Genomic DNA, 24,151 nt, shown 5'->3' with positions numbered 1-24,151 from the left:
CCGCACCAAAGAAAATGTATGGTGAGGAAAAGTTGCCCCGTTCCCGTTTCCCGCAAAAACGATGTTGTTATACGTGCGGTTCCTATAACCATTTAATAAACCGATGCCCCCGTGCAAGGGCTGCCTCCACCAGTGACATGAAGTGCTTCAGGTGCGGTCGCCTCGGACACCGACGTTACCAATGCACGGCGCCGCCCCGCAGTGCTGATACAGCGTCTGGTAGCTCCAAGGACGTGAAACTTATAAGTGCGAAATCAGTTGGCGACGTTTACAAAACAAAGTGCAAAATCAACAATGAGATCATCGACGCGTACTTCGATACGGGATCACAGCGAAATATAATTCACCAAAAATGCGCTGACAAGTTGGATCTTCCTCTAACAATAAAAGAAAACTCACTTCGTTGTTTCGGCGGAAAAACCATAATGTGTACGCATGAGACAGTTTTTACTTTACATGTCGGTGATATCACACTTGCAACCGATGCCATCGTCACCGATGCCGAAATGGGAGATATTGACCTGCTCATCGGTCAGCCGGTGATTAATCATGAGAACGTTAGTTTTGTAATCGACGGCGGACGGGCTCAGCTTATCGACAAAGTAACACACGTGTAAGAAAATATTCGAAGTCATAAGGTTGCGCCACAATTCGGGACGATTTCGCAACGTCATGCATCGCGGTGGCACCACCAGAACACCCTCGCCCCTTCCACCCCCGATGACGATGTATGAAAACGAGGTGGTGTGATCATTGGTATGACCATATATGGTCGCCTCTATGGTCCGAGTACGCGGCCATGATGATGAAATATGGGGGATGGGGGTAGTATATAAGTCAAAATGTTAAGAGGGGAGAGGCATTCATACATTGACTCTCTCCCTCAAAGTCGAATGTACCGTCAGCACATGAGTCTTGAATAAAAACGTTTCTCGAAACAACAAAAGTGTTTTATATCTAATAATTTCTAACACACGAACTAAGCAGAATTACACTAAACGACGCTGAGGAACGCCCCCATCTTTTGGTACACCAGGAAGTGACGCTGCCAGCCAACTCTTCGACACTTGTCCAGGTCGACATCCTCGGAGCCGACGTTTCAGCCAACGTACTGCTGGAAAATCGGATTCATCATAGCGGCAGGGAAATGGTGTGCAGCATCCCTAGTGGCGTGCTACAGGCGCCTGGAGGGAAAATTTGGGTGACTAATCTGGGGGATCGGGACGTGACCCTGCAGCGGGCTAAGCTGATAGGTCGCGGTGATGTCTGCGAGGAGGTACCGGAGGTTGAGATATCCAAGGTGAGAGCTATGAATGAGCGAATGAATGTGGTGGAGAGCTCTCAGATCAATTTTGATAAAGTAAAGGTTGGAGGGACGGTGACTGATAGCGGAAAAGCTGCGCTTTACAGACTTTTAGAACGCCACGCAGGTTGTTTTGCAAATAATTCGAAAGAGTTAGGGACAGTCCAGGGAAGTTGTTTAAAAATCGAGTTGAAAGAGGGTGCGAAAGCTGTCTGTTATCGGCCTTACCGCATGGCGTTGAAAGAGAGAGAAGTTGTTAGGGGTAAAGTGCAAGATCTGTTGGATGCCGGAATTGTCCGGGAGTCGACTTCAAGTTTTGCGAGTCCGGTGGTGCTGGTCCGTAAGAAAAATGGCGATTATCGTCTTTGCGTTGATTACCGCGCGTTGAACAAGTGTACGGAAAAAGAGACCTACCCGATGGCTAACGTAGAGGATGAATTTAGCAAATTGGCGGGAAAATCTTACTTCACGAGTCTCGACTGTAGCCAAGGTTTCCATCAAATTGCGGTAGACCCAAAGTCAATACCAAAAACGGCTTTCATTACGCAAGACGGACATTACGAGTATGTCAAAATGCCCTTTGGGCTCGTTAATGCACCGGCCGTATTTCAACGATTTCTCAATGGGGCTCTAGGTAAATTACGTCACGATAAAGTACTGGCATACATGGACGACCTACTTTTACCATCAATAACGGTTGCTCAAGGACTGGAGTTATTAGACGAAGTGTTAGGGTTGTTGGGAAGAGCGGGGTATAAACTAAATATAGACAAATGCGAGTTTTTAGCGGATAGCGTTAACTACCTTGGGCATCAGATCAGTTCAAGGGGCATTACACCGGGGCTCCTGAAGACGGGGGCGGTTGAAAAATTTAAGAAACCGACCAACGCTCATGAAATACGCCAATTTTTGGGCTTGACCGGGTACTTTCGAAAATTCATCAAGGGATTTGCTACCAGTGCGGCGCCTTTGACAATGTTGACGCGAAAGAATGCTGTGTGGAACTGGGGGCCAGAGCAAGACAATGCATTTCGCAAGCTGAAGCAGGCGCTCGTGGAAAAACCTGTGTTAGCCGCTTACAGGCCTGACGCGATTACGGAGGTACATACGGATGCGAGCTCGCAAGGCCTGGGTGCTATCATTTTACAAAAACAATCAGACGATACTTTGAAACCGATTGCTTATTTTAGCCGATGTACCACACCCGCGGAAAAGTTCTATCACAGCTTCGAGTTGGAAACCCTAGCGGTTGTCGAGGCGTTGAAGCGGTTTAGTTTTTATTTACTCGGGTTGCATTTCACCATTGTGACGGATTGTGCGGCAGTACGATATACCTTTTCGAAACGCGACCTTATTCCCCGTATTGCTCGATGGTGGCTTCAGGTGCAGCAATATGATTTTGAGATCGTGCACAGACCGGGTACTGCGATGCGACATGCGGATGCGCTCAGCCGAGGTGCGTTACCAATTGCGGAAGTTTCACAAGTTACGGTCACTGATTGGTTTCTGGCTCTCCAATTGCAAGATGAGTCTCTCCAAATTATTATGAAACAATTACAAGCCGATCCAAAGGAAGAGTTGCACCGAGAGTATAGATATAAAAGCAACCGGTTATATCGTAGGACTCTGAAGGGCGATAGGTTAGTGGTTCCTCGAGCGGCGAGGTGGCAGATTGTGAAGAGATACCATGACGATGTGGGTCATGTCGGATTTGATCGGTGCGTCAAGGCCATTAAGGAGCAATACTGGTTCGCCAAAATGACGCGGTTTATCAGAAAGTACTGCGGTTCATGTTTACAGTGTGCGTACGGCAAGGGTAATTACGGAAAGAGGGAAGGGCAGCTGCATCCAATCCACAAGCCTGATAAACCCATGGACACGGTCCATATCGACCATGTAGGCCCTTTTCCGAAAAGTAGAGCGGGAAACAGCTATGTGTTGACCATCATCGACTCTTTTACAAAATATTTGGTAGTGAAGCCGACAAAAACGTTGGGGTCGGCGGAGTGTATAAAAATTTTGAGAGAGGTGTTCGGTACTTTCTTGGGATATCCTAGAAGGATCATCTCAGACAACGGGCTAGCTTTCGGAAGTAGGTACTTCAAAGAATTTGTTGACGATAAACAGATCAAACATGTCATGACTGCGGTTGCGACGCCTCGGGCAAATGGGCAAGTGGAGAGGTACCATCGAACCCTCCTGGACGCCCTTTGCGCGTCAGTGAACGGCTCTGAGTGTTACTGGGACACTGCACTTCCAGAAGTCGTGTGGGGCATGAACAACACGGTTAACTCTAGCACAAAATATAGCCCTTACGAATTGATGTTTAGTAACAAGGGGAGGTTGTTACAGGATTTGGAAGTGGCAGGTAGTAGTACCAGTGTAGAGGAAAAGAGGGAGGCGGCGCGAGAAAATTTGAAGAGGGTTGCCAAAAAAAATGAAAGTTGCTTTCGATCGGAAACGAAAAGTCCCTCGCAAGTATAGCAAAGGTGACCTGGTTTTGTGGCGCGGCGGATCCGCTGGCAACACGAAGGGTGTTAGCACAAAGGTTGCAGCAAAATTTGTCGGACCTTATAGGGTGACTAAGGTCTTTGGTAACGACCGATATCAGATCACGAGCGTACGAGGCGTGAGAGGGTACAAGAATTATCGTGTTCTGGTAGCGGTTGACGCACTTCGACCCTTCAAAGCAGCGGTGGAGTATGACACGGAGAGTGACAACAGTGAGAGAGAGAGGGAGGATCTAATTGATCTCCTGGAGGGTTAGTCAGAAGTGCGCTGGAAAAAAAAAAAAAAAGGGAGAGAGTGAGGAAGACGAAGGCAGTGGCTGGGATCTGTACAAAGTAGCAGCGAAAGGTAGCCTGTGTGGCTAATGACAGGTTTGCCTGCCTGTAGTGATGACCTGTGTGGCATGATCGGGCTGCCTGTGTGGCATAGTCGGCGAACCCGAACAGGCGAGAGAGAGAGCCAGGGGAGCCCAGGTGAGGCCGCGGCGGCTCTGGAGAACGTTGTACAGATCTCAACCAGCAGCAGAATACCGCAAGGTGCATGATACTGTTGAAAATGTGACATGTTTCAGGGCCGGAGCATCCCAGCACAGCGCGAGGACGCGCTTCGTTGCCAGGATGGCCGAATGTTACGATTCCCTAATGGGCGAAGGGAGGATCCCTCGCGGGAAGTCCCCGAGCAGCGCTCCATCGTGTCGGAGTGACCCGAGGAGATCCGAGGACTGCCGACGAGGGGAGCGCGTGGGGAAAAACTCCTGACTTGTAATTAACGCGTCAAGAAGAATAAACCGATTAAAAACGTATCGACTTGTTTTTGGGCGCCGGGCGTTAACAATACATCGTCACTTCGTCACCCTTTTATATGGGCGTGCATTGGGCGTGCTCCTGTCCTAGTTTCGGATCAGCAAAATGGGATTTCGGGGAAGACCTCGCTGCCTCGTGCCATGAAGTGGTACTTTTCGCAGAATGCTTTGCTAGCGCGACGCTTGAAGTGGTACGATGAGGTAATTCGGGGCACCAAAACGCAATTCGAGGCGCCGAAATGCCCACATGCCCATAAGCTAATGTATCTGTAGAATTAGGTAGGAATTAGGACTTTTTCTTTACTTCTTCAGTAAATAAATATCGACCAGCAAATGAAGAAATGGGAACATAATCAATACAAATGTTGAATTCCATTCATTTTTAGCCAAATGAATACAGAATGAAACAAAAAAAAAGTCAAATTTTTGAACTTAAATAAAATTAAAATTAAAATAAATTAAATGATTTTTGTTTCAATTTCTAATAACGGGTACTTCGTCTTAGTACCTGTACAGCTTATCGAATACGACGTGGGATACTTCGAATTAAGTTCTCAATCTCCTCCTGGGGATCTGTTGCCACAAAATAGGGAGCAACTCACTCAATTCCCGAATATTCAAAGACAAATGGTCGGTCAGACCGTTTCCAAGAAGATTCCATTCCAAGGCGTGTTCTTCACAAATATTTTGTCATCATAAGACAATGTATGAAATTTATTTACCAATAAATAGTTAACCAAATCGGCATTGGTACTCACTACATCTTTTACATTTGCCATTGTCGGTGTCTTTACCTACTTACTACTTACGGCCGGTTTCATAATGTATTTTTTCTACTTTGCGTTCGTACTGATGCTATTACGATACTGTTTTGCGTATCGTAATAGGAAAAGGCGTGATATAATAGTAAAACTTAAAATAGTGAAATTTAATTTTTTTATTTTGACGGATACTGTGGTGTCACGGCAGACCGCAGACGTGACCTTGGGTGGAATCCTTCAACTTTAACGGTTTTAAATTTTAAATTATTTTCTTTCATTGAAAAAGTGGCAAAGTAGAAAAAATACTGTATGACATCTCGTTTATAAGGCATTTTATCGCACTTACTCCTTTTAGGGCACTCCTCGCAAGCTCGTCGTGCTCTAAAACCGTGCGTGCGATAAAATGCTTCTTATAAGACTCGTATCATAATATACTATTAGGAGCGGTTTTAAATTTAAAACTACCTTTAACTAAAAATTGTGTTTCATATTCATTAACGGTGTCTTTAAGTCCTTAAAACCCCCTTTAACTTTAAAAGCTCGTTGTCGGTCTTTTATCTCGTTAAAGGTGGATTTAAATGGGGATCATAACCTCAATTATTAGGCATTCACGTTCTTTTTGGGACCGAGTTGGCTATGATTTTTTCTTTTCATGTTGGACTAACTGATTCAGTGATGCAACGGATGCAATTTTTTTTTTCTGTCAGTGTCTGTTCGACATTTTCTTGCCACCGGATTGATCATTTTAATATTCGTAAGAAACTAAATGATTTGTTAAGCGTGTAAAAATAATTTAAATTTCCGTCAAAGGAACAGTCAAAATTGCCAAAATAATTTTATTACGATAAAAAATGTCTATTAAACGATTTAATTTAATTAAAAAAGGACAGACCATATTTAAGAGATCCGGCAACAATGTACCTATTCAGAAAATATAACCCTAAACTGAGAACAACCTAACCTAACACAAAAAGTGTCAATTTCCTTTAGGGAATTTAGTTATCACCGAGGTACTGCCAACAAAATCACTAAATGGTCATAGCCAACTCGGTCCCAAAAAGATCGTGAATGCCTTATACATGACAAGTGACATTTCGCTAGTACATACATTGCAACAAATTGCTGCTTTTTTTTTGTGAATTAGTAGATACCCAATAATTCAACTGATTATAAATCAACATTTCGGAAACTTATAGGTCCTATTTAGAAAATAAAGATATTCCATGAATTCATTAGTTTTTATTGCTCAATTGTTTTCTTGCTAATTCAATCTGTAAGTCTAATATTTTTCCTTTCATGTTCTTCTCTTTTCTCTTTAAGTGTAGGATGTTATTTTATACAACTTTTGTTTTAGATTTATAAAATTATTCCTTCACTTGAAAGGTTGGATTTGGCTTTTTTGGTCGCAATCTTTTATTAATCGGATGTTTTAATTTGGCGCTGCTCCACTAGCAAAATGTAAAATTCAGACTTTAAACAAAAATTAAAATACTCGAAATATATTTCAAAGTCCGAGGGAAACAGTTGCGAGTTACCAAAACTTTCAAACTGTAAAATTCTAGAGGAAAATGACCACGTAAACACGGTGGATGATTCGTTTTCGAACTAATGCAAATTTTAACTAATATTTCGATAGTCCGCGTTTATGAAATGCAGTCTCCTTTATTTTAGCTTTAATGTCGCATTTACCTTAAAGGCGCATTTTATTAAAGGAGACTTTAGGGTCGGATTATGAAACCGGCCGTTACACTCACAATTTAAATAATAGGTACCATAGTAATTAATAACAGATTAAACGCACAAAACAGAAACAAAAGACGATACATTAAACGGTTAGGAGCAGACGAGCATTTGAAATAGACTATTTCTTTAAGTGAATGCCCAGTAGCAAACTCCGCCTATTTTCATACAACTCATAAAGTATCAATTCTATTATGACTAACACAGTCGCCAAAAACACAATGTTTAACTGCACCGTAATACTTTGCCTTAACTTTACCCATTTTAAACAGTTTTGAAGACTTTATTATCATTATTTTTATTATTAATATTGTGAGGTTAGGTCACAAGCTGATATGTATCTGACAGGAGTTGTATGAAAAATGGCGCATGCGTGTTCTAAACCTGCGCCGTGAAATACCCTATTAAGCAATTAAACTACGCAAACGCAAACTCTTGACTCCTTCTGGCAAACTCAGTCTAGCAGCGCTGCAGGCTGGAGCGGTCACCGGCCAAATTAACTCTGGCCGGGTTTCTGTGAAACGAACTAAGCTATCCGTTACAAGTTACAACCATATAACTATAAAGAGATATAATGCGCCTTGTGCCCAATTTTTCTTGCCAACATTATGAGACAAAAAACATATCGCCGTACTGCACTACTCATGCGCACTTGTGGACAATCTCAAAGAGTAAGATCACACTTGTGTTTTGTTTCAATTAGATGGCTATAACTTAAATTGTTTTCTTGCTCATGCGCATTTGTGGACAGTCTCAAAGAGTGAGATGACACTTGTGTTTTGTTTCACTTAGATGGCAAGACCGCAAGACTTTCTACGCATAGGGAAGGTATAGTTTATTTTTTAATCAAAGAACCACAACACCGCAATTCACATCCAAAATAGAGCTGACAACATTGTACACTTTTGACATAGAGTAAAAAATCTCATCATATAAAAATTGAGGTTATTAGAGATATTAGTAGCGCAGCATGTTAATAAAGTTAATAACAACTAATAACAACTAATTTGAGAGTTTAATAAATGTCTTACTTTGCTAAGCATGTTTAATAACACGTTTAAACTTTAGCTGCGAGTTTGCGTACTTTCAAGGACATTAAAAATGACAGACATTGGCTGGTATAGCCAATAGATATCATTAAATTCCCTAAATTTAGTAAAATTTTATATTTACAAACCTAAATCAACAGGTCGTGGTTCTTTGATTAAAAAATAGACTATAGCTAAGGCGCATTATATTTCTTTATAATTATATGGTTACAACAACATAAGTTAAGATTGGTGAGACGAGACAGCTGGACGTATTTATCGTTTCAAAACCGCACTCTGTGTTGCACTCGGCAAATCCGTCACTGGCCGACCCTTCCTTGGCCGAATCAGAGCCGAATGATTTCTTCGAATGCGCTTAAAAATATTTCTCATATACATCGTGAATGTATTTATTATTTAATAAACACTTGCCGCAGGAGCCTAGGAAGGGCTTTGTCTATTATTGTCGTAGTTTTGTAAATATTCATATGCATTTAATTTTTGTAATGGTGAAAAAATAACTTTAACTTCAACACCTAATTTAAATTGATCTTTACTGAGGCAATTAAAAAAAAACGATGAAGGCGAACAGACATCATAATTTATGTCCAGAAGAATTTTGCGTTTATTAAGCGGAGTTTTATTTACACACACATTTTTTTTCAAAACTATCCTGGATGCGTTTAGGTATTTATACTAATATGTCAATATGTGTACATATTTACAGAAGATACCGTACACAGTACAATGTAATTAGGTACGAGACAGACATGTAAATTGTAATTTAAGTTGTTATTTGGGTTTGAAGAAAAATAACGTAAACATTTTTTTATCAGAAAATATGAAAATAAAATTCGTAATTTTGTGTGGTACGGCCCGGCCGACTCTGCCGCCCCTAACGAGCCGTCACTGAACCTCGTACAGGACCACTATCGCTATGAAGACCAAATCGTGATTAATCTCCAACCAGAACAAAGTCCCATTCCACTACCCAATTTTTATGTTTTCTTGTCCACTCTAAACACGCTGCATGATCAGCTAGTGTTAATAGAGGTGCTATGTATGGACAAAAATTGTCTAAACCAAATCCTTTTGATCGATTTCTTACTGTTTGAACGTGAATTGTTGGTCCACCAGCATGTCGCAAGGCATTTCATACTTGTAACGCTCGATAGAAAGGATGCCTTCTCTTGTTAGAAGCAGATAACGATCGTGTGGAGCTGTTGTACTTCGCAGTCTTTCACTTCTGGGCCGTTATCTACCAGAATTTGTCTCAGCAAACCGATTCCACAGTTTACTTACAATACTCTGGCTAACCCCAAAATTTTGGGCTACTTCTGCTTGGCGGGACCGTCTTCAAGCATTCCAATAGCCCTATTCACTTCAAATTCACTTAAATGCAATCTTCTTTCCATATTTGGCAAAAACAATACGGTACAACCGTACAGTACACACAAATTGAGATAAGATCAACATTTTATCGAAAAAGAATTCAGTAAAAAGTGTAACAAAAAAAGAAGTTCTTTTACGCAGATTTGGTACAGAAAACTACCATGATGACGTTGTTATGATTTTTTTTAAATTTTTCTCAATATTTGCTTGAAGGATATATTTCAAATTTTACGCGCGCTAGGTACTACTTTCTCTGCGTAGAATTTAGTGATTTTTATGTCAACCAATCTCTCGCTGGACAAACTATACCAACTTTTTTCATTCGTTGTTTAGCTAAACTCCATCCATTTTCAATATACACAACTAAATCTAGTGATTTTAGTAACTTTTGTGGTGTAATAGGATACAACTTTTTTCTACTGTAAACGCAATGTCAGATAATAATTCAGGTTAGGTATGTATATTTTGAAGGTTATAATGTACGATTATTGTCATTTTTTACAAATCTCTAATCGAGTCCCGCAATCAAGCAAAGTAAACTAGTTTTGAATATTTTACTTAAAATATGGTATTCTACAGGTTAATATTAAATACCGGCATTGAAACCTACAAGTAGGTAACGAAAAGATTTCAGAGCAGGACACAGAGTGGAAGCATGATACATTCAAAATGAATAGTGCTCAGGAGCAGACCCTCTCAAGTCAAGCCTGAAGACCGCCGGTCTTGTAATTAAAAAAAGCGCACAACGGCGCAAATAAATTCTTCACTGTTCCATCGTGCGTCGTTTCCATTCTGTGCCTGTGCCCCCGATCCAGAAATTACTCCGTATTTTTCCTTCAGATATCTGTAGGAGACTGAAGCTAACATTTTAAATAGATCAATTTAAATTAAAAGTGGATTTATCAACTTACGGCAAAAATTTCCTCAACCATTCGGTAAACTGGCATCTTCCCCAAATTTGGACCATTTACTTCCCAAATGTTTTTAAAACACCGGTGAACACTTTGTTTTATTTCTAAAGTGAAGCATTTTCTCTTTATAACCCTGCCTGTGGCCTCCATGATATCGCTACTTGATCGTATTTTTTTCAATAATTATAATGTGACAGTGTCAAATATTTTGACAAATTCAAAACGTCCGCTTTGAATGTTCAATATTAGAAAAAATAAAACACTTTCATTGCAATACAAAAAAAAAAAAAATCCCTAACAGTAATGTACAGCGTGATCAACAATGACCGAGTCTGTTGGCAATGAAACAATTGAAAAATATTGGTGTTTTTCTGTTTCGTAATTGGCACTGACCGGATGTTTTAAGTTGACACGACATTTAAAAAAAATTAGGTTATGTCGGGTATGTTTATGCCACCGCCGCGCCGGCTTGATGGTTTAATGCCTGTGATTTCCACGGCGCCACTTTAGGGGGGAATGTCACTAAATAATCATAACCTCACAAACAAATGTAATGAATTCAGTGAAGTTGTCAAAGTGCAATGTCAAAAGCCTCACAGTTAGTATTTTGCTGTTAGTGTTTAAAGTGGCTTTTTTATCATATTAGAACTGATATTGCGGTAAATGCAGCAACAACAAGTTCCGTTAGTTGTAAACCTATTTCTGGAATAATATTAAAATTATAATCTCAATCTTGGATTTGCAGTGGGTACATTATTTCCTAAACGGGTCATTTCAGATGAAGATGGGTCCATAACAAAACAATTATATTTGCTTAATTAATCCGTGCCATTCTTGGTGGAAATGAGTGGAAAGTATACTTTAAGTTTTGTACAGTTTTGAATGTAATTATATAATTTTGGACAATTATTATTCTATGAATTTGTACTCGCCACTGACCAAGATATTTTCAAAAAACGCGGCGCCGAAACTTTGTCCCTTCCGCAAAACCAAACCAGTGGACCAGTGCGCAACATCTTGCTTCTGCCAATTTAGAATATCCAAAATGTAATTACAATTAAAGTAAAGTATATCACGGGACAACTACGTATGACTGCATGCATCATGCAGATACATGAGTGTGGAGTGTGGACTGCATGTCTAAATTGTCACGATGCACATGACGTCACACATTTGATAGCATGACAGTTAGTTGCTAACAGCAACCCCCGAAAACAACCACAAATGTCAGAATCATGAGAACAATAGGATTTTTCGCTCTATGCCCAGGCCGCTATAGACACTCGGACTATCTAGCAGGTCGTGATTTAAACCAACCTGAATTAACCCAAGATACCTACCTTGTCCGTGTTAACCCACATAAGTCGTCTTCTAATTCTCACAAATAGTAAATATCATTTCCAACATAAAAACACATGCCCTTTCAACTGGTAATGTCAAATTTCCATGTCACCTCATTATTTCTTCGAGCAACCCCCACCCTCTTCCGCCCCTCGTAGTCGTATTGACACCAAACTCTATTCGGTAGTCACTATTACAGAGTTATTTCCAATGGCAAGATCCGAGATTATTTTGTTAAAAGTTTCAGCAGTTATCGCCGTCGATCTATGAAGACGTAAATAACTTTATAAGTCCGCCATATTGGCAAAATCCGCAAATGATAAACATCGTTTCCGACATAAAAACACATGCCCTTTCAAACGGTAAAGTCAAATTTCCATGTTCCCTTATTATTTTTTCGACCTACCCTCACCCTCTTCCACCCCCCGTGATCCGATTGACACCAAAAGCTTTTCAACTCGAGAGACCATGGGTAAGTTTGTGTTGGTCAAATTTGAAAGCAATCGGTCAAAGCGTTTTTGAGTAATCGTGGGAGAACGAAAAGTGGGACAGACAGACATCATTCTAAAAACTTCATAAACGTGTTCAGGGGACCTCAAAACGCAAAGATCTGATGAAATTAGTAATTCGAAATTTTGGACTGATCACAATAACTTACCCACCTTTGGTCGGGTAAGTTAAAAATGGAAAAATCCCAATTAAAGAAATATTTTAAAATTAAGCCTATGATTATATTTCTAATTTTTAGAGTTGAGAAAAATTAAAAATCTTTAGAAATTAAAAACCACTTTGGTATCTTCAGTACTACGCTCTAAATTAAGCAATCTAAATTAATAAAAAATAAACAAACCAAAAAAGAAAAAAATATATTTAAAAAAATAATTCTATTTAAACCATAAAAATAAAAATTAATTATCCTAATACGAACAAACTGAAAGATTCCTCTAAATCCATAAAATTCTCTTCACCCACTATCTATGATATTAAAAATAACCTTACCACGAACTAAAGGAACACCAGAAACTCCCAAAGTTGCCTAAAGCTAAATTCACAACACAGACTCATGCAGTTCTATTGTGTTTATAAAAATTTAAACGCTAAAAAACACCATTAAAATTATTGTATTCATTTAACAACGGTAATACAATGACAATACAAATAAAAAAAGACGTCTGTGCCATCAAAAGTCTATTCATGGCTGGTAACAGTTTCTGGAGGTGAATCGCCAATAGTGTAAGTCAGACTAACTTTCCCTTCTTTAGTCATATGCAAACCCATAAGAATTTTCTTTGTGACATTTTTGTAGTTGTCGAAGCTTGATTCATACTGTCGCGTTCTAATTTGAGAAAGAGCGGCCGCTGATGATTGGTCAGCAAATTTTAATTCCACAATCAAGCCAGCTTCATTCAAAATCATAAGCAAATCAAGATGAGGCGGTCTTCCTTTAGATTTTCTTCGGGAGATGCTTAGTTCACTGCGAACTATATAAAATTTAACATTATATGCCAAAACAAAGAGAATACAATAAAATTCGTCCTCATTTTGGGGCATTATGGCTCCATCAAACAATTTAGAGACAGCCTTTGCATATTCAGTAAATACATTTTTGTCTTCTCTTGTTAGCACTGATTCTAATGCAGCCAAATAACCCTCAATATTTTCATCTAAAAGCTGGTGTTTCTTTGAAAACAATTCTACATCATAACATTTTTCCTGAAACAACGTCCTAATTTCTTGATTTGGAATCCGAATGGTGATTCTTTGATTAACAGGGCTAGTGCGTAAAACATTCAAGTATCCATTTTCGGTCAACAATTGGAGGAAAAGATGTGCATCTGATATATGTATAGATTTAAGTTCTTGATGAACCAAGTTTAGTAAGGCAATTATGTTTTCTTTCGAAAATTTTTGAATGGCCTTTATTTCGATCTCTTCTCCATCAATAAGATCTTCAATCAATTCACGAATCCAATAATGTCCAAACAGATGTTTTAGGTGAGTGATGCTGTCCGAGTCAACCCAGTAATTGTCAAAGCATGGTTTCTTCATTTCGTGACTTGTGCTCAAATATTTTAAAACTGAATAACAGCTATAAATGGCATAGTCCCCTTTATCATCCACTAATTTATAACCATTGTACCACTTTTTTACTTGGTCATTATTAAAAGCAACAAATTCTTCTTTTTCAAACAGACTCTTCACTTCTATATCTGTAAATCCAAAATAAGGAGAAAATCTGGAATCACTCAAAAACTGATAATACTCGATGTTGTTCGCGTCGCCAGATAAAACTTGTTCTGCGACGGGGACACAGGCATTTATTAACCCTCTGTTGAGATGTTCGTTGTTTTTGAACGTAATGGACATGATGCGACCGATAACAGAGAAGGTTTTGTACAGAACATCATTCTTTGAAGTTGATTGCTTGACGATGATGTTCATGAAAGGAGAATCGAATTCATCGATTAATACATAAACCAGTTTGTTATGGTACACATGTAAACAGCGAGATAAGAGCTTCAATCCCCGAATCACCTCATTTCTGTCAAGATTTTTGTGATTATTCCAATAATTCTCATACATTTCAATAGAGCCCAGAACCTCCAATTTCGTATCTGACCAAGAATATTTTCCATCGATCTTTTTCACAAGATACTGATGTTCATTAAATGCACAGTAAATGAGATGCTTTAATGATTGAAGGAGTTCATCTTCAGTTATACCAGAGATATTTTTAAAGTCCACGTATATGACAGGATTCTCTTGGCAGTACTTATCAAAAAAAAACCTTTGCTCTTGCCATATTTTTAATTGATTGTCTTGGAAGAGTTTTTTGTTCCCTGTTAGGAATTCTTTCACCATGTCCATGTTTGTTGATTTCCCAAAGCGGCGAGGCGCCAAAGTTACTATCACTTCATGACTTACTTCAAGAAAGGCTTTAATAAATAGCGTCTTATCCACAAAGGCAGCAGTATGTATAATTTTACTAAATGATTGTGTGGACAAAATACATATTTCCTTTGGTGATGTGCTCTGAAAAGATAAAAACATATATCACATAACTATGCAAGAACAGAAATGTTACATAAACAGGTATGAGACTACATTTATTAAACTTGCCTTTCTTTGTACCTCATTTGCACTTCCTCCTTCCATTCTTGCTCTTTTTTCTAGATGATAACTCATCGGCTAGAAACAATAAGAATAATGTAAAACAATCTGGAGACCTAAACATAATACAAAATAGTTATTTATGATGTAAGTGTTAAAAGTGAGATTTTATTTTGTAAGTGAGGTAGATTGGGAAACGAGCGCAGCGAGTTGACCAACCCCACGAACAAAATAAAATCACTTTTAACACTCTCGTGTCAAAAATGGATTACTCCCTAGAATTCGAACTTTTAGGGAAATAACGTTTTTCATGTTGTGTGTAACTAGAATTTTCAAAAGTTATTTTGAATGCCTAAGGTTGGTTACTTTGAATTGAGAGATTAAATCCAAATAAATATTATTAAATATAAATATTTATTAAATTAGAATAATTACATTTTGTCGATCAAGTGATAAATTAGTCAAAATCGACAAAATGTATTAACTGCGAGTTTTGAAGATTTTTCCGATTGTGATTTCATTTGTCAACATTTTAAAAATCATTTACTCTTTACCATACTAAACTAAACATAACAGAGTCGCCCAATCTATGGAAATTATTCCATCAGGTACTAATCTTTGTAACATCAATGGCACATTATATTTAATGATTAATAATTTTTTTTAAATAAATTTAAAAATGACCAATACTAAAGAGAACAAAATTGTAGCAGAATATTATACATCATTAAAAACAAGACAACCATCTAAACTACAACAATTTAAAAATAGTTACAAATCTTTTACTCAAGATAATAGTTATTTACACAATTAGTGGGATAAAAGCAATATTACAGGACTCGAGTGTGAAGATTGCAGATGACGAGGGCGTTAGCCCGAGTTCATCTGTAATCACACGAGTTTCCTGTAATATGCTTTAGCCCACGTGTTATGTACAAAATTTTATCTAAGACCGCCCCGAATTAAAAAAAAAGGTAAATCTTATTTATTTCCGCCAGTTTCATTACACCACTCAGTGGAATAATAACTTACTTATCCCACTGAGTGGGGTAATGAAGCTCACTTATCCCACTGAGTGGAGTAATGAAATGCGTCCGGTAATGAAGTTCCTTATTCCACTCAAATGAGTGGGATAAGTGTCATTTATCCCACGGGATTAGATAAAAAATTAAATATACCAAAAAATATCAATGAAGTAACTCAAATGAGAAATCGTAATTTTGCCATTGAATATCTCAATTCGACCGTAAATAAAAAACTAACAAAAACAGATTTTTGCAGATCTAAAAATATTTCCAGAAATTCCATAAATATGGGACTAAATTCAGTTGGATGTAAAACGAGAACAAATCGGAACAATTGGGAACAAGAGAGAAAAAAAAAGATTTTTTATAAACAAATGACAATCGTAAAGACTGAAATTATGAAACAAAATTGGAATAAACAATGGTTGTCTATATTTCAAATTGCATTTTCTACAAGCAACTCCTCTATATTTTCCAGTGTAGTGATCATGATCTATTACTTTTGGGTTTTCTACAGAAAACACATTTTCACAAATATAACAAATTTTTGTTTTTTTATACAGGGCAAGTCACATAAGGGTTATTTCCGAATTTATTTTGTACGCAACCAAAAATACTAATGACGCTGACTACTTGATACCATTTATAATGTGATTTAATTTAGTAATCAACGTAGGTATGTAATTTGGCTAAAAATGTCACAATGACGTTTTCCTGTTCTGATTAATGAAATCAAAAATTAAATTCATCAACTGTCATTTTGACATTTTTAGCCAAATTACATACCTACGTGGATTACTAAATAAAATCACATTATAAATGGTATCAAGTGGTCAGCGTAATTAGTATTCTTGGTTGCGTACAAAATAAATTCAGAAATAAACCTTATGTGACTTGGCCTGTATTCTCCTAGTTCGATATCTTTTATGGGTTTATTTTCTTTTAACAACTTATAGTATATTGTTCTGGCATGTTCAGTTATTCTTTTTATAAAACATTTATCACTTTCTCTCCTCTGTAAATTTCCAATGGGTTATCAATATTATTATAAGCACTCTTAACGTATAATCCATAACCACATGGAATATGAAATTGTGTTTTATGAGTATATGATGATTCAGGATTTGGTTTGCATGTATGAATAGGTTTCAGAATAGATTCAAAATCGGAATAAATTACATACGGATGTCTTAACATTCTTTGAATATTTTTAAATTGTAATACATTATCTTCAGGCATATTCGGAACACATGGTTCATTACTAAAGCACACCTTTTGATGTTTTTTTAAAGCATCTTCAGTTCTAGCCGAGTAGTTTAAACATCTTCTACAGAAATATTTTTTGCTTCTATTTACTTCCAACTGATCATTTAACAATCGACTCAAATTCTTGATCCAACAATAATGATTTTTCTCTTCATTTCCAAAGTATAGTAAATCGATATTCATTTCATAGAATTGCTTGTTATTATGATACAAAGGATAAAATGTTTGTTCTTCGTAACTAAACACGGTAACATTAATTTTATTATCTGATTCAAATTTAGGTATGTCCTGGATTTTGACAGGAAAATTTATTCCTTCAAAATTTAAGTCATTTATATATTCCGGCTTATTATAATGATTCAGTCTATCTACATGTTCTTTTGCTTGATGTAAACAGGATATTACGCTGTACATAAAGCATTTGTTATCGTTGTTTTTAACATTAACACAAGCTTTTTTATCTTTAATCCACTTGGGTAATTCTACATATGAATTTCCCCTTAAAGGTGTATATTTATTTATATTAATGCGCAAATAATTTATATTCTTCAAAGTCCATCCAGATCCCTTTTCTTGCAGTTCATCACATCTTGATATAAATAAATCCTTTTGTTCATCCCAGTATTCCCCCAGAGCATCTTTTTCTCTTAGTATAACATTTAGTAACTGAAATGTATGTATCATGGTAAAGTCTTCATTTTCCAGTTTCATAAACTCGCATTCCATCTCTAAATTAATTTTATTAATATTTTTATGGAGATTTAAAACATTTATAATTATTTCAATAGCCTTTTCTTTTATCATATCCACGTATGTTTCTATATCTATACCTTCTTCTAGATTATTATGTCGATACGTTAATAATCTTCCCTTAAAAGCAACCTGAACTAAAATAAAATCTGGCTCTGGATTATGTCTTGCTTTATGCAACTGCATTCGACTTTCCGTAATATATTTTTTGTTCGACACTGTCAGAATTTGAGAATTTTCTCCTATGTGAACGGATTTTTATAAATGTCACAACTTGTCAAAACGAAACGTCAAGCTAATTTTAAAGGTTTTAAGCGATTTGGAGCCTTTAAGGGGCTCGTCGAACAAAAAAACGTTGTATTCAACTCGTTTCACTCGCGTTTTAAAATAGCCCACGCGTGCCAAAAAAGGCCCAATTTACACACAAACTCGTCAAATAAACTACTAAAGTCTGTCTCAATTCTAAATTTCCACCAACACTGCATTCTACGTTGGAAATACAACCGGCAACACTGTTTGGTGAAAAATGCGTCAGATTTTATTTGTTAGGTTATCTGTCAATTTCCGTTTTTAAAACTTAAAATTTTAGAATAAAGGACAAGAACGAAAACCTTTTTTAAAATGCAGCAAGTAAGTAGGTAGAAAATCAAATTCTAAAAGCAAAATAAACTCATGAATCAATTTTAATGTTTACGAATCCTGTTTGTGAAATAATTATATTGCCAACTTTGTTTATTAAGAATCCCCAATTTAGCAATATTTCTATTTTGCCAACATAATTCAACAGGTGGTGGAAATTTAGAATTGAGACAAACTATATTTCCGCATTCATCACACTTGATCTTTTTTACTCTTTTTTTTCGGTTTAGAAAATATGGCATCATTAAATGGAAATATTTCCAAGCTCTTCTTGTTTTCTCTTTTTATTTTAAATTGCTCTTCAGCATTAATAATCTCGTTTATCAATTCTGCCTTATGGTATCTTTTAATGTATCTTATACCTTATTACGTAATTCGAGCAAACGACGACTATTCAAATCATGTTTTAATTTATGCAAATGTATTCGAGTTTCCTCGATATAATTATGTCCTACACATATCACATTTTATCTTCTTTACTCTAATTTTTTTTGGTTTAGCAAATATATCGTCATCAAACTGAAATGTTTTTAGGTTCTTTTTGTTTTCTTTCTCTTTATGTAGCTGCATTCGGGTGCTTTTGATGTATTTTCCACATATGTCACACTTGATTTTCTTAACTCTCTTTTTCTTTGGTTTAGCAAATTAATCATCGTCAAATGAAAATATTTCTGAATTCCGCAAAAGCATTATTGATTTTTTTCCGTTTTTTATGTCCTTATGTAATTGCTCTTCAGCTTTAATAATAGCTTTTATTAAGTCTGCTTTATTATATTTTCTAATATACAAGGTGTTAGGGAATGATCTCCCAAGAATCTCAGGGGGAGTTTCTGAGGGAAAATATGGTCGAAAACCTTAATACCATTTTTTCCCAACATGAATCGTTTTCTCAAAGATAAAAATTTTAAATGGTGCCCCGCTGTTTGGGAGCTTTTGCACCATTTTATTGTTGTAATAATTAAATAAATAGTCAAAGTTCTGAAATGAAAGTTAATTGCTTAGCAATTAAAAGACAACAATGCCTTTGTCAGATTTTATCGAGTACCTATTGTTACAATGACGTTTCGGTTTTGAATACTTCCCTTGGATAATATCTGATCAAAAACTACCAGGATTTGCATTTTTTTAAGATGAAAATCAATAATTCATTCGAAATATTTATCTAGATTCACCGCAACCCTGAAGTAAGTCCTTTTTTATTGCTGCAATAAATTGAAATTATTTCTGCAGCTTTATTTGTAATACCACATCTCGATCAACCTCTAAAGGGATTTGAAATCGAGCACTAACCACCTAATACTACTAATAAGATTCGTTAATTTTGGTGTAACTTTATTTATTTGCATTTGTATTGAAAAAAATCATAATAAATGTTCAAAATGTCCTCCGTTTGCCCTAATACAAGCATTAGAATACCTTCGGACAGCAGCAGTAGCCTTTCCGCTATATTTCCATACACAAAATACATATCTGCATACTCCTCGATAGAATATTCGGGCATTGTAAACGATTGTGGTCTTCGCAGGCGACGGATAAAAGATAGATCAAATTAGATCAAATTAAAATGTAAACTTTGACAGTAGTAAATTTCGAATCGTTACCAAGCAATCATTTTTAAGTCAAAACATATAAGATTTTTTTTCGTGCACAAAGCAATATTTCAGCAGTCCCAAAACAGCAGGGAACAATTTTATTTTCAGAAAACGGTTTAATTTATCCAAAAACCGTATAAAGGTTTTCGACCACATTTTCCCTGATAAACTCATCCTGAAATTCTTGGGAGACCATTCCCTAACACCCTGTATTTGATGTCTAATAATTTTGCAATATTAAACAGTTCAGATAAACGAAGATTACTTAAGTTCCTTCGTTCCATTTATTATAGGAAAAAATCTAACAAACAATTTTTAGCAAATAAATATATTCAAACCATTTTTATGCAAATCTGTTTTTATATGCCTTTTAAAATTAGTTCTAGTGTAATATCTACCACAATCACATAATAAACGAGTAGAATTAACTGCTTTTTTACATTGTTTACATGTTTTTTCATATTTATTTCTATAGTTATAAAAATCATCTGGACATTTTAATTCTAAACAAATAGAGCATATATTAAACTTTTATCTAATCCCGTGGGATAAATGATACTTATCCCACTAATTTTGAGTGGGAAAAGAACTTCATTACCTCACGCATGTTCATTACCGCACTCAGTGGGATAAATGACTTTCATTACTTCACTCAGTGGGAAAAGTAAATTTTTCAGTGGAAAAAGTAAATTCTTTTCCCACTGAGTGCGATAATGAAACTCAATTATTTCACTAGTGAAAATTAATAGAAAAGATTTATTTTTTTAATTTGGGGCGGTCTTAGATAAAATTTTGTACATAACACGTGGGCTAAAGCATATTACAGGAAACTCGTGTGATTACAGATTAACTCGGGCTAACGCCCTCGTCATCTGCAATCTTCACACTCGAGTCCTGCAATATTGCTTTTATCCCACTAATTATGTAAATAACTATTACATTTATTAGAAAATTTATTCATCAAAGACTTCAAAATTAGGAAAGCGAATTTTAAGGAAATCTAGTTTTGCCAAGGTTAATACGTTATTTTCGTACATTTTAAATTGATTATGCATATTTTTAAATACTAACCGTTCAAAGTCATTATTTGGTTTGCTTCTCATATCGTTCAACTTTTTTTGAAACATTTGCCATGCTTCTTGGTCATGGTTATGTAACCGATTCATTTAATTTATTACATTTTATTTTCATAAGAAATTATCCATAAACAGTGCGTGGTAAAACACACTGTCCCTGTTTAGGTAAAACTGAGAAACCTCAAGATTCAAAAATATGTGTTGTATATGGAGGCGATCAATTTAATGATTATTTAATTAATTGCCGAAAAAAAATTAATACTTTTAATAAAAGGCATCTAGTACAATATGCGAGGCAATATGAGACCTACGTATTATAAAAAGTCTACATAAAATGAATGAAAAGTTAGATATCAAAGACAGCAATTATTTTAGAATTTAATAATAATAATATAGAGAAAGCTATTAGAAATAATTATATGATGAAGACAAATAAAGTATGGAAAAAACAGCAATATTTATAAATGAATCAGGATTATATCCTTTGATTTTATCATCCAAGAAAAAGAAGCAAAAAAAATTACATCAGAGGTATTTCCCACAATAAGAAAGCATGGCAAATGAATTGGAGCAATTGAAAATACTTATTTAGACAACGAGTGTTAGAAGTGCAACTTTTTTTCATAAGTGTGGAAGTTTATTAAACGAGTCGTGGACGAGTTAAATAATCCACACGCATGAAAAAAAAGCAAGCTAACACGAGTTGTCTATATTTTTTTTTTTAAATTTCATAAATCAAAACCTATTTTAACTGTAATTTGTGCTTCCATTTTGGTCAAGTGCGGTGGCCGGTTGTGGTAACTAAGGAAACATTATATGTTTATTGTTTTAAAATTGATTTGGCAGTTTTATGTCAGTCTCAATAAAAGTCAAAATGAGTGATTCAGATGAAGATCCTGAAATTACTAGTGGACTAAAGAAAGCTCTGTAGAATACGTAGGTATATCGTTCATTCATGGATTAAAACCAAGCAGTTAAAAAAATAATTAAAATCCGAGCCTATTCAAATTAAACGGGGAATTTATCAAGGAGATTCTTTAAGTCCTTTATGGTTTTGTCTAGCCATTAATCCTTTGACAAATCTATTAAACAGCACTGGATATGGCTTCAATATTAGACTTAATAATACCACACTATCCAAATTAAATCACCTTCTTTATATGGATGACATAAAACTTTATGCATCTAAAAAGAATCACATTTTATCTTTACTAACAATAACTGAAAATTTCTCAAATGATATTGGCATGAGTTTTGGTATTGATAAGTGTAAAACGCAATCAATATGTCGCGGTCATTACGAAAATTTAGAATATATAACTAATGAAGGAGAAATCATTAAAAATTTAAATAAAGGAGAATTTTATAAATATTTAGGTATTAATCAATCAAATCATATTCAACATTCAATTATAAAAGAAAATTTATTTTATTAGACCTACTATCCCACCTCCACCCGGCGGCACGGCAATTTTGCCGGAGTACATACACTATTACGGATATTACTATCAAGTAATAGTGCAGTGCTTATCAACATAATTACCGGCGTCTCGCCTCCGTATTTTGACTTTGTTGTGTATTATGTTCTGTGTCAATGTTAAGGAACTTCCTCACGATGTGACATGAGTAACTACCAATGTGTTATTTAAATCCAGAATTTTTAAATTTTTAAAAAGAGATTGCGGTACTATTCCCGTTGCTGAAATTACAAGAGGTAAAATCGAAATTTTTTCTAAACACCAAACATTTCTCATATTTATAATTTTAATTTTAATTTTATAATTTTATTTAATTAAAGCAGTTAATACATATGCTGTTCCATTGTTGACCTATTCTTTTGGTGTTATAAAATGGTCCAAAACTAATTTACAGAATATAAATATTCAAACTAGAGTTCTCTTTACAAAATTTTGTAAACATCACCCCAAATCTGCTATTGAAAGATTTAATTTACCACGCGAAAATGGTGGTAGGGGTTTTTCAAATCTAGAAATTCTACAACACAATCAAATTGCTTCACTAAAAAATTATTTTCTCAATAGAGCTCGTGATAACACTTTTTTTAATGCTTTGGTTTCAGCGGATAAAGGTTACACACCTTTAAATTTAAATGATAATATAATTTCAGATATTGTTGAGCCAAATATAACTGACACTATAGCAAATATAAAACAAAAGTCTTTACATGGGAGATATTTTAAAGAGCTAGAACAGCCAGAAATTAATATTCAAGCTTCTCATGCATGGCACATGACATATAATACAAAAATTAATAAATATTTAGAACTCTCCGTTGCTATGAGAAATCTTTGGTGTTTAGAAAAAAATTCGATTTTACCATTTATAATTTCAGCAACAGGAATAGTACCGCAATCTCTTTTTAAAAATTTAAAAATTTTGGACTTAGAGAACACATTGGTGGTTGAAATTCAAAAAGGTATATTATTATACTCATGTCACATCGTGAGGAAATTCCTTAACATTGACACAGAACATAAAACACAAAAAAGTCCAAATGTGGAGGCGAGACGCCGGTAATTATGTTGATAAGCACTGCACTATTACTTGATAGTATTATCCGTAATAGTGTATGTACTCCGGCAAAATTGCCGTGCCGCCGGGTGGAGGTGGGATACGAGTATACTATTATTAATTATCTATATATTAATACGTGAAGGAAAACCTTTGTACTATTGGGGACAAAATACATTGGTCGTCATTCTTCTGTCACTTCAAAACAAATTAATGTAAACCAAGCATTAACGTCAAGTCAATAGTGATGACAATTTCAAATTATTGACTTTTCTCTTGTCAAAAATATGGCACCATCCACCATTCAAAAATTTAGAATCAAAACCCTTGTTTCTGGGGGATTGTCCATGGGCCAAATTGCCTTGTGGAAACCT

General features: G+C 35.8%; 2 protein-coding genes and 1 long non-coding RNA gene across 13 annotated transcripts in view; 1 reads left to right on the top strand and 2 right to left on the bottom strand.

The window, feature by feature from the left end:
- Positions 1-24,151, bottom strand: part of LOC138128425 (uncharacterized protein in vnfD 5'region-like) — a 187,508-nt gene that overhangs the window by 36,908 nt on the left and 126,449 nt on the right. For 4 of the 11 annotated variants that reach the window (XM_069044645.1, XM_069044639.1, XM_069044644.1 and 1 more), the window contains 2 exons: positions 14,907-14,975; positions 12,892-14,819 (listed from right to left, as the gene is read on the bottom strand). The exons of 6 other annotated variants lie outside the window; for them this stretch is intronic. In XM_069044645.1, coding sequence (XP_068900746.1) covers positions 12,975-14,819; positions 14,907-14,972 — 1,911 coding nt within the window. In that variant the 5' untranslated portion in view covers positions 14,973-14,975 and the 3' untranslated portion in view covers positions 12,892-12,974. Of the gene's footprint in view, positions 1-12,891; positions 14,820-14,906; positions 14,976-24,151 lie in introns of those variants that run through there. One more of the 11 variants, XM_069044640.1, reaches the window with a different exon arrangement.
- Positions 11,045-11,351, top strand: LOC138128474 (uncharacterized). The gene is made up of 2 exons (XR_011158693.1): positions 11,045-11,135; positions 11,191-11,351. It is a non-coding gene; the product is annotated as an uncharacterized lncRNA (long non-coding RNA).
- LOC138128873 (uncharacterized) lies at positions 16,277-22,618 on the bottom strand. The gene has a single exon (XM_069045079.1). The coding sequence runs from the start codon at positions 18,122-18,124 to the stop codon at positions 16,910-16,912; it is 1,215 nt and encodes a 404-aa protein (XP_068901180.1). The 5' UTR covers positions 18,125-22,618; the 3' UTR covers positions 16,277-16,909.

The sequence above is a fragment of the Tenebrio molitor genome, chromosome 4 (genome assembly GCF_963966145.1).
Source record: "Tenebrio molitor chromosome 4, icTenMoli1.1, whole genome shotgun sequence".
Taxonomy (NCBI): Eukaryota; Metazoa; Arthropoda; class Insecta; order Coleoptera; family Tenebrionidae; genus Tenebrio; species Tenebrio molitor.
Note: the sequence above shows the minus strand (reverse complement) of the source record. Positions and strands in the feature narration are given on the sequence as shown.

Bases quoted from the DNA above. Each gene is read 5' to 3' on its own strand.
- LOC138128873 (XM_069045079.1), bottom strand. From the start codon at position 18,124: ATGCAGTTGCATAAAGCAAGACATAATCCAGAGCCAGATTTTATTTTA.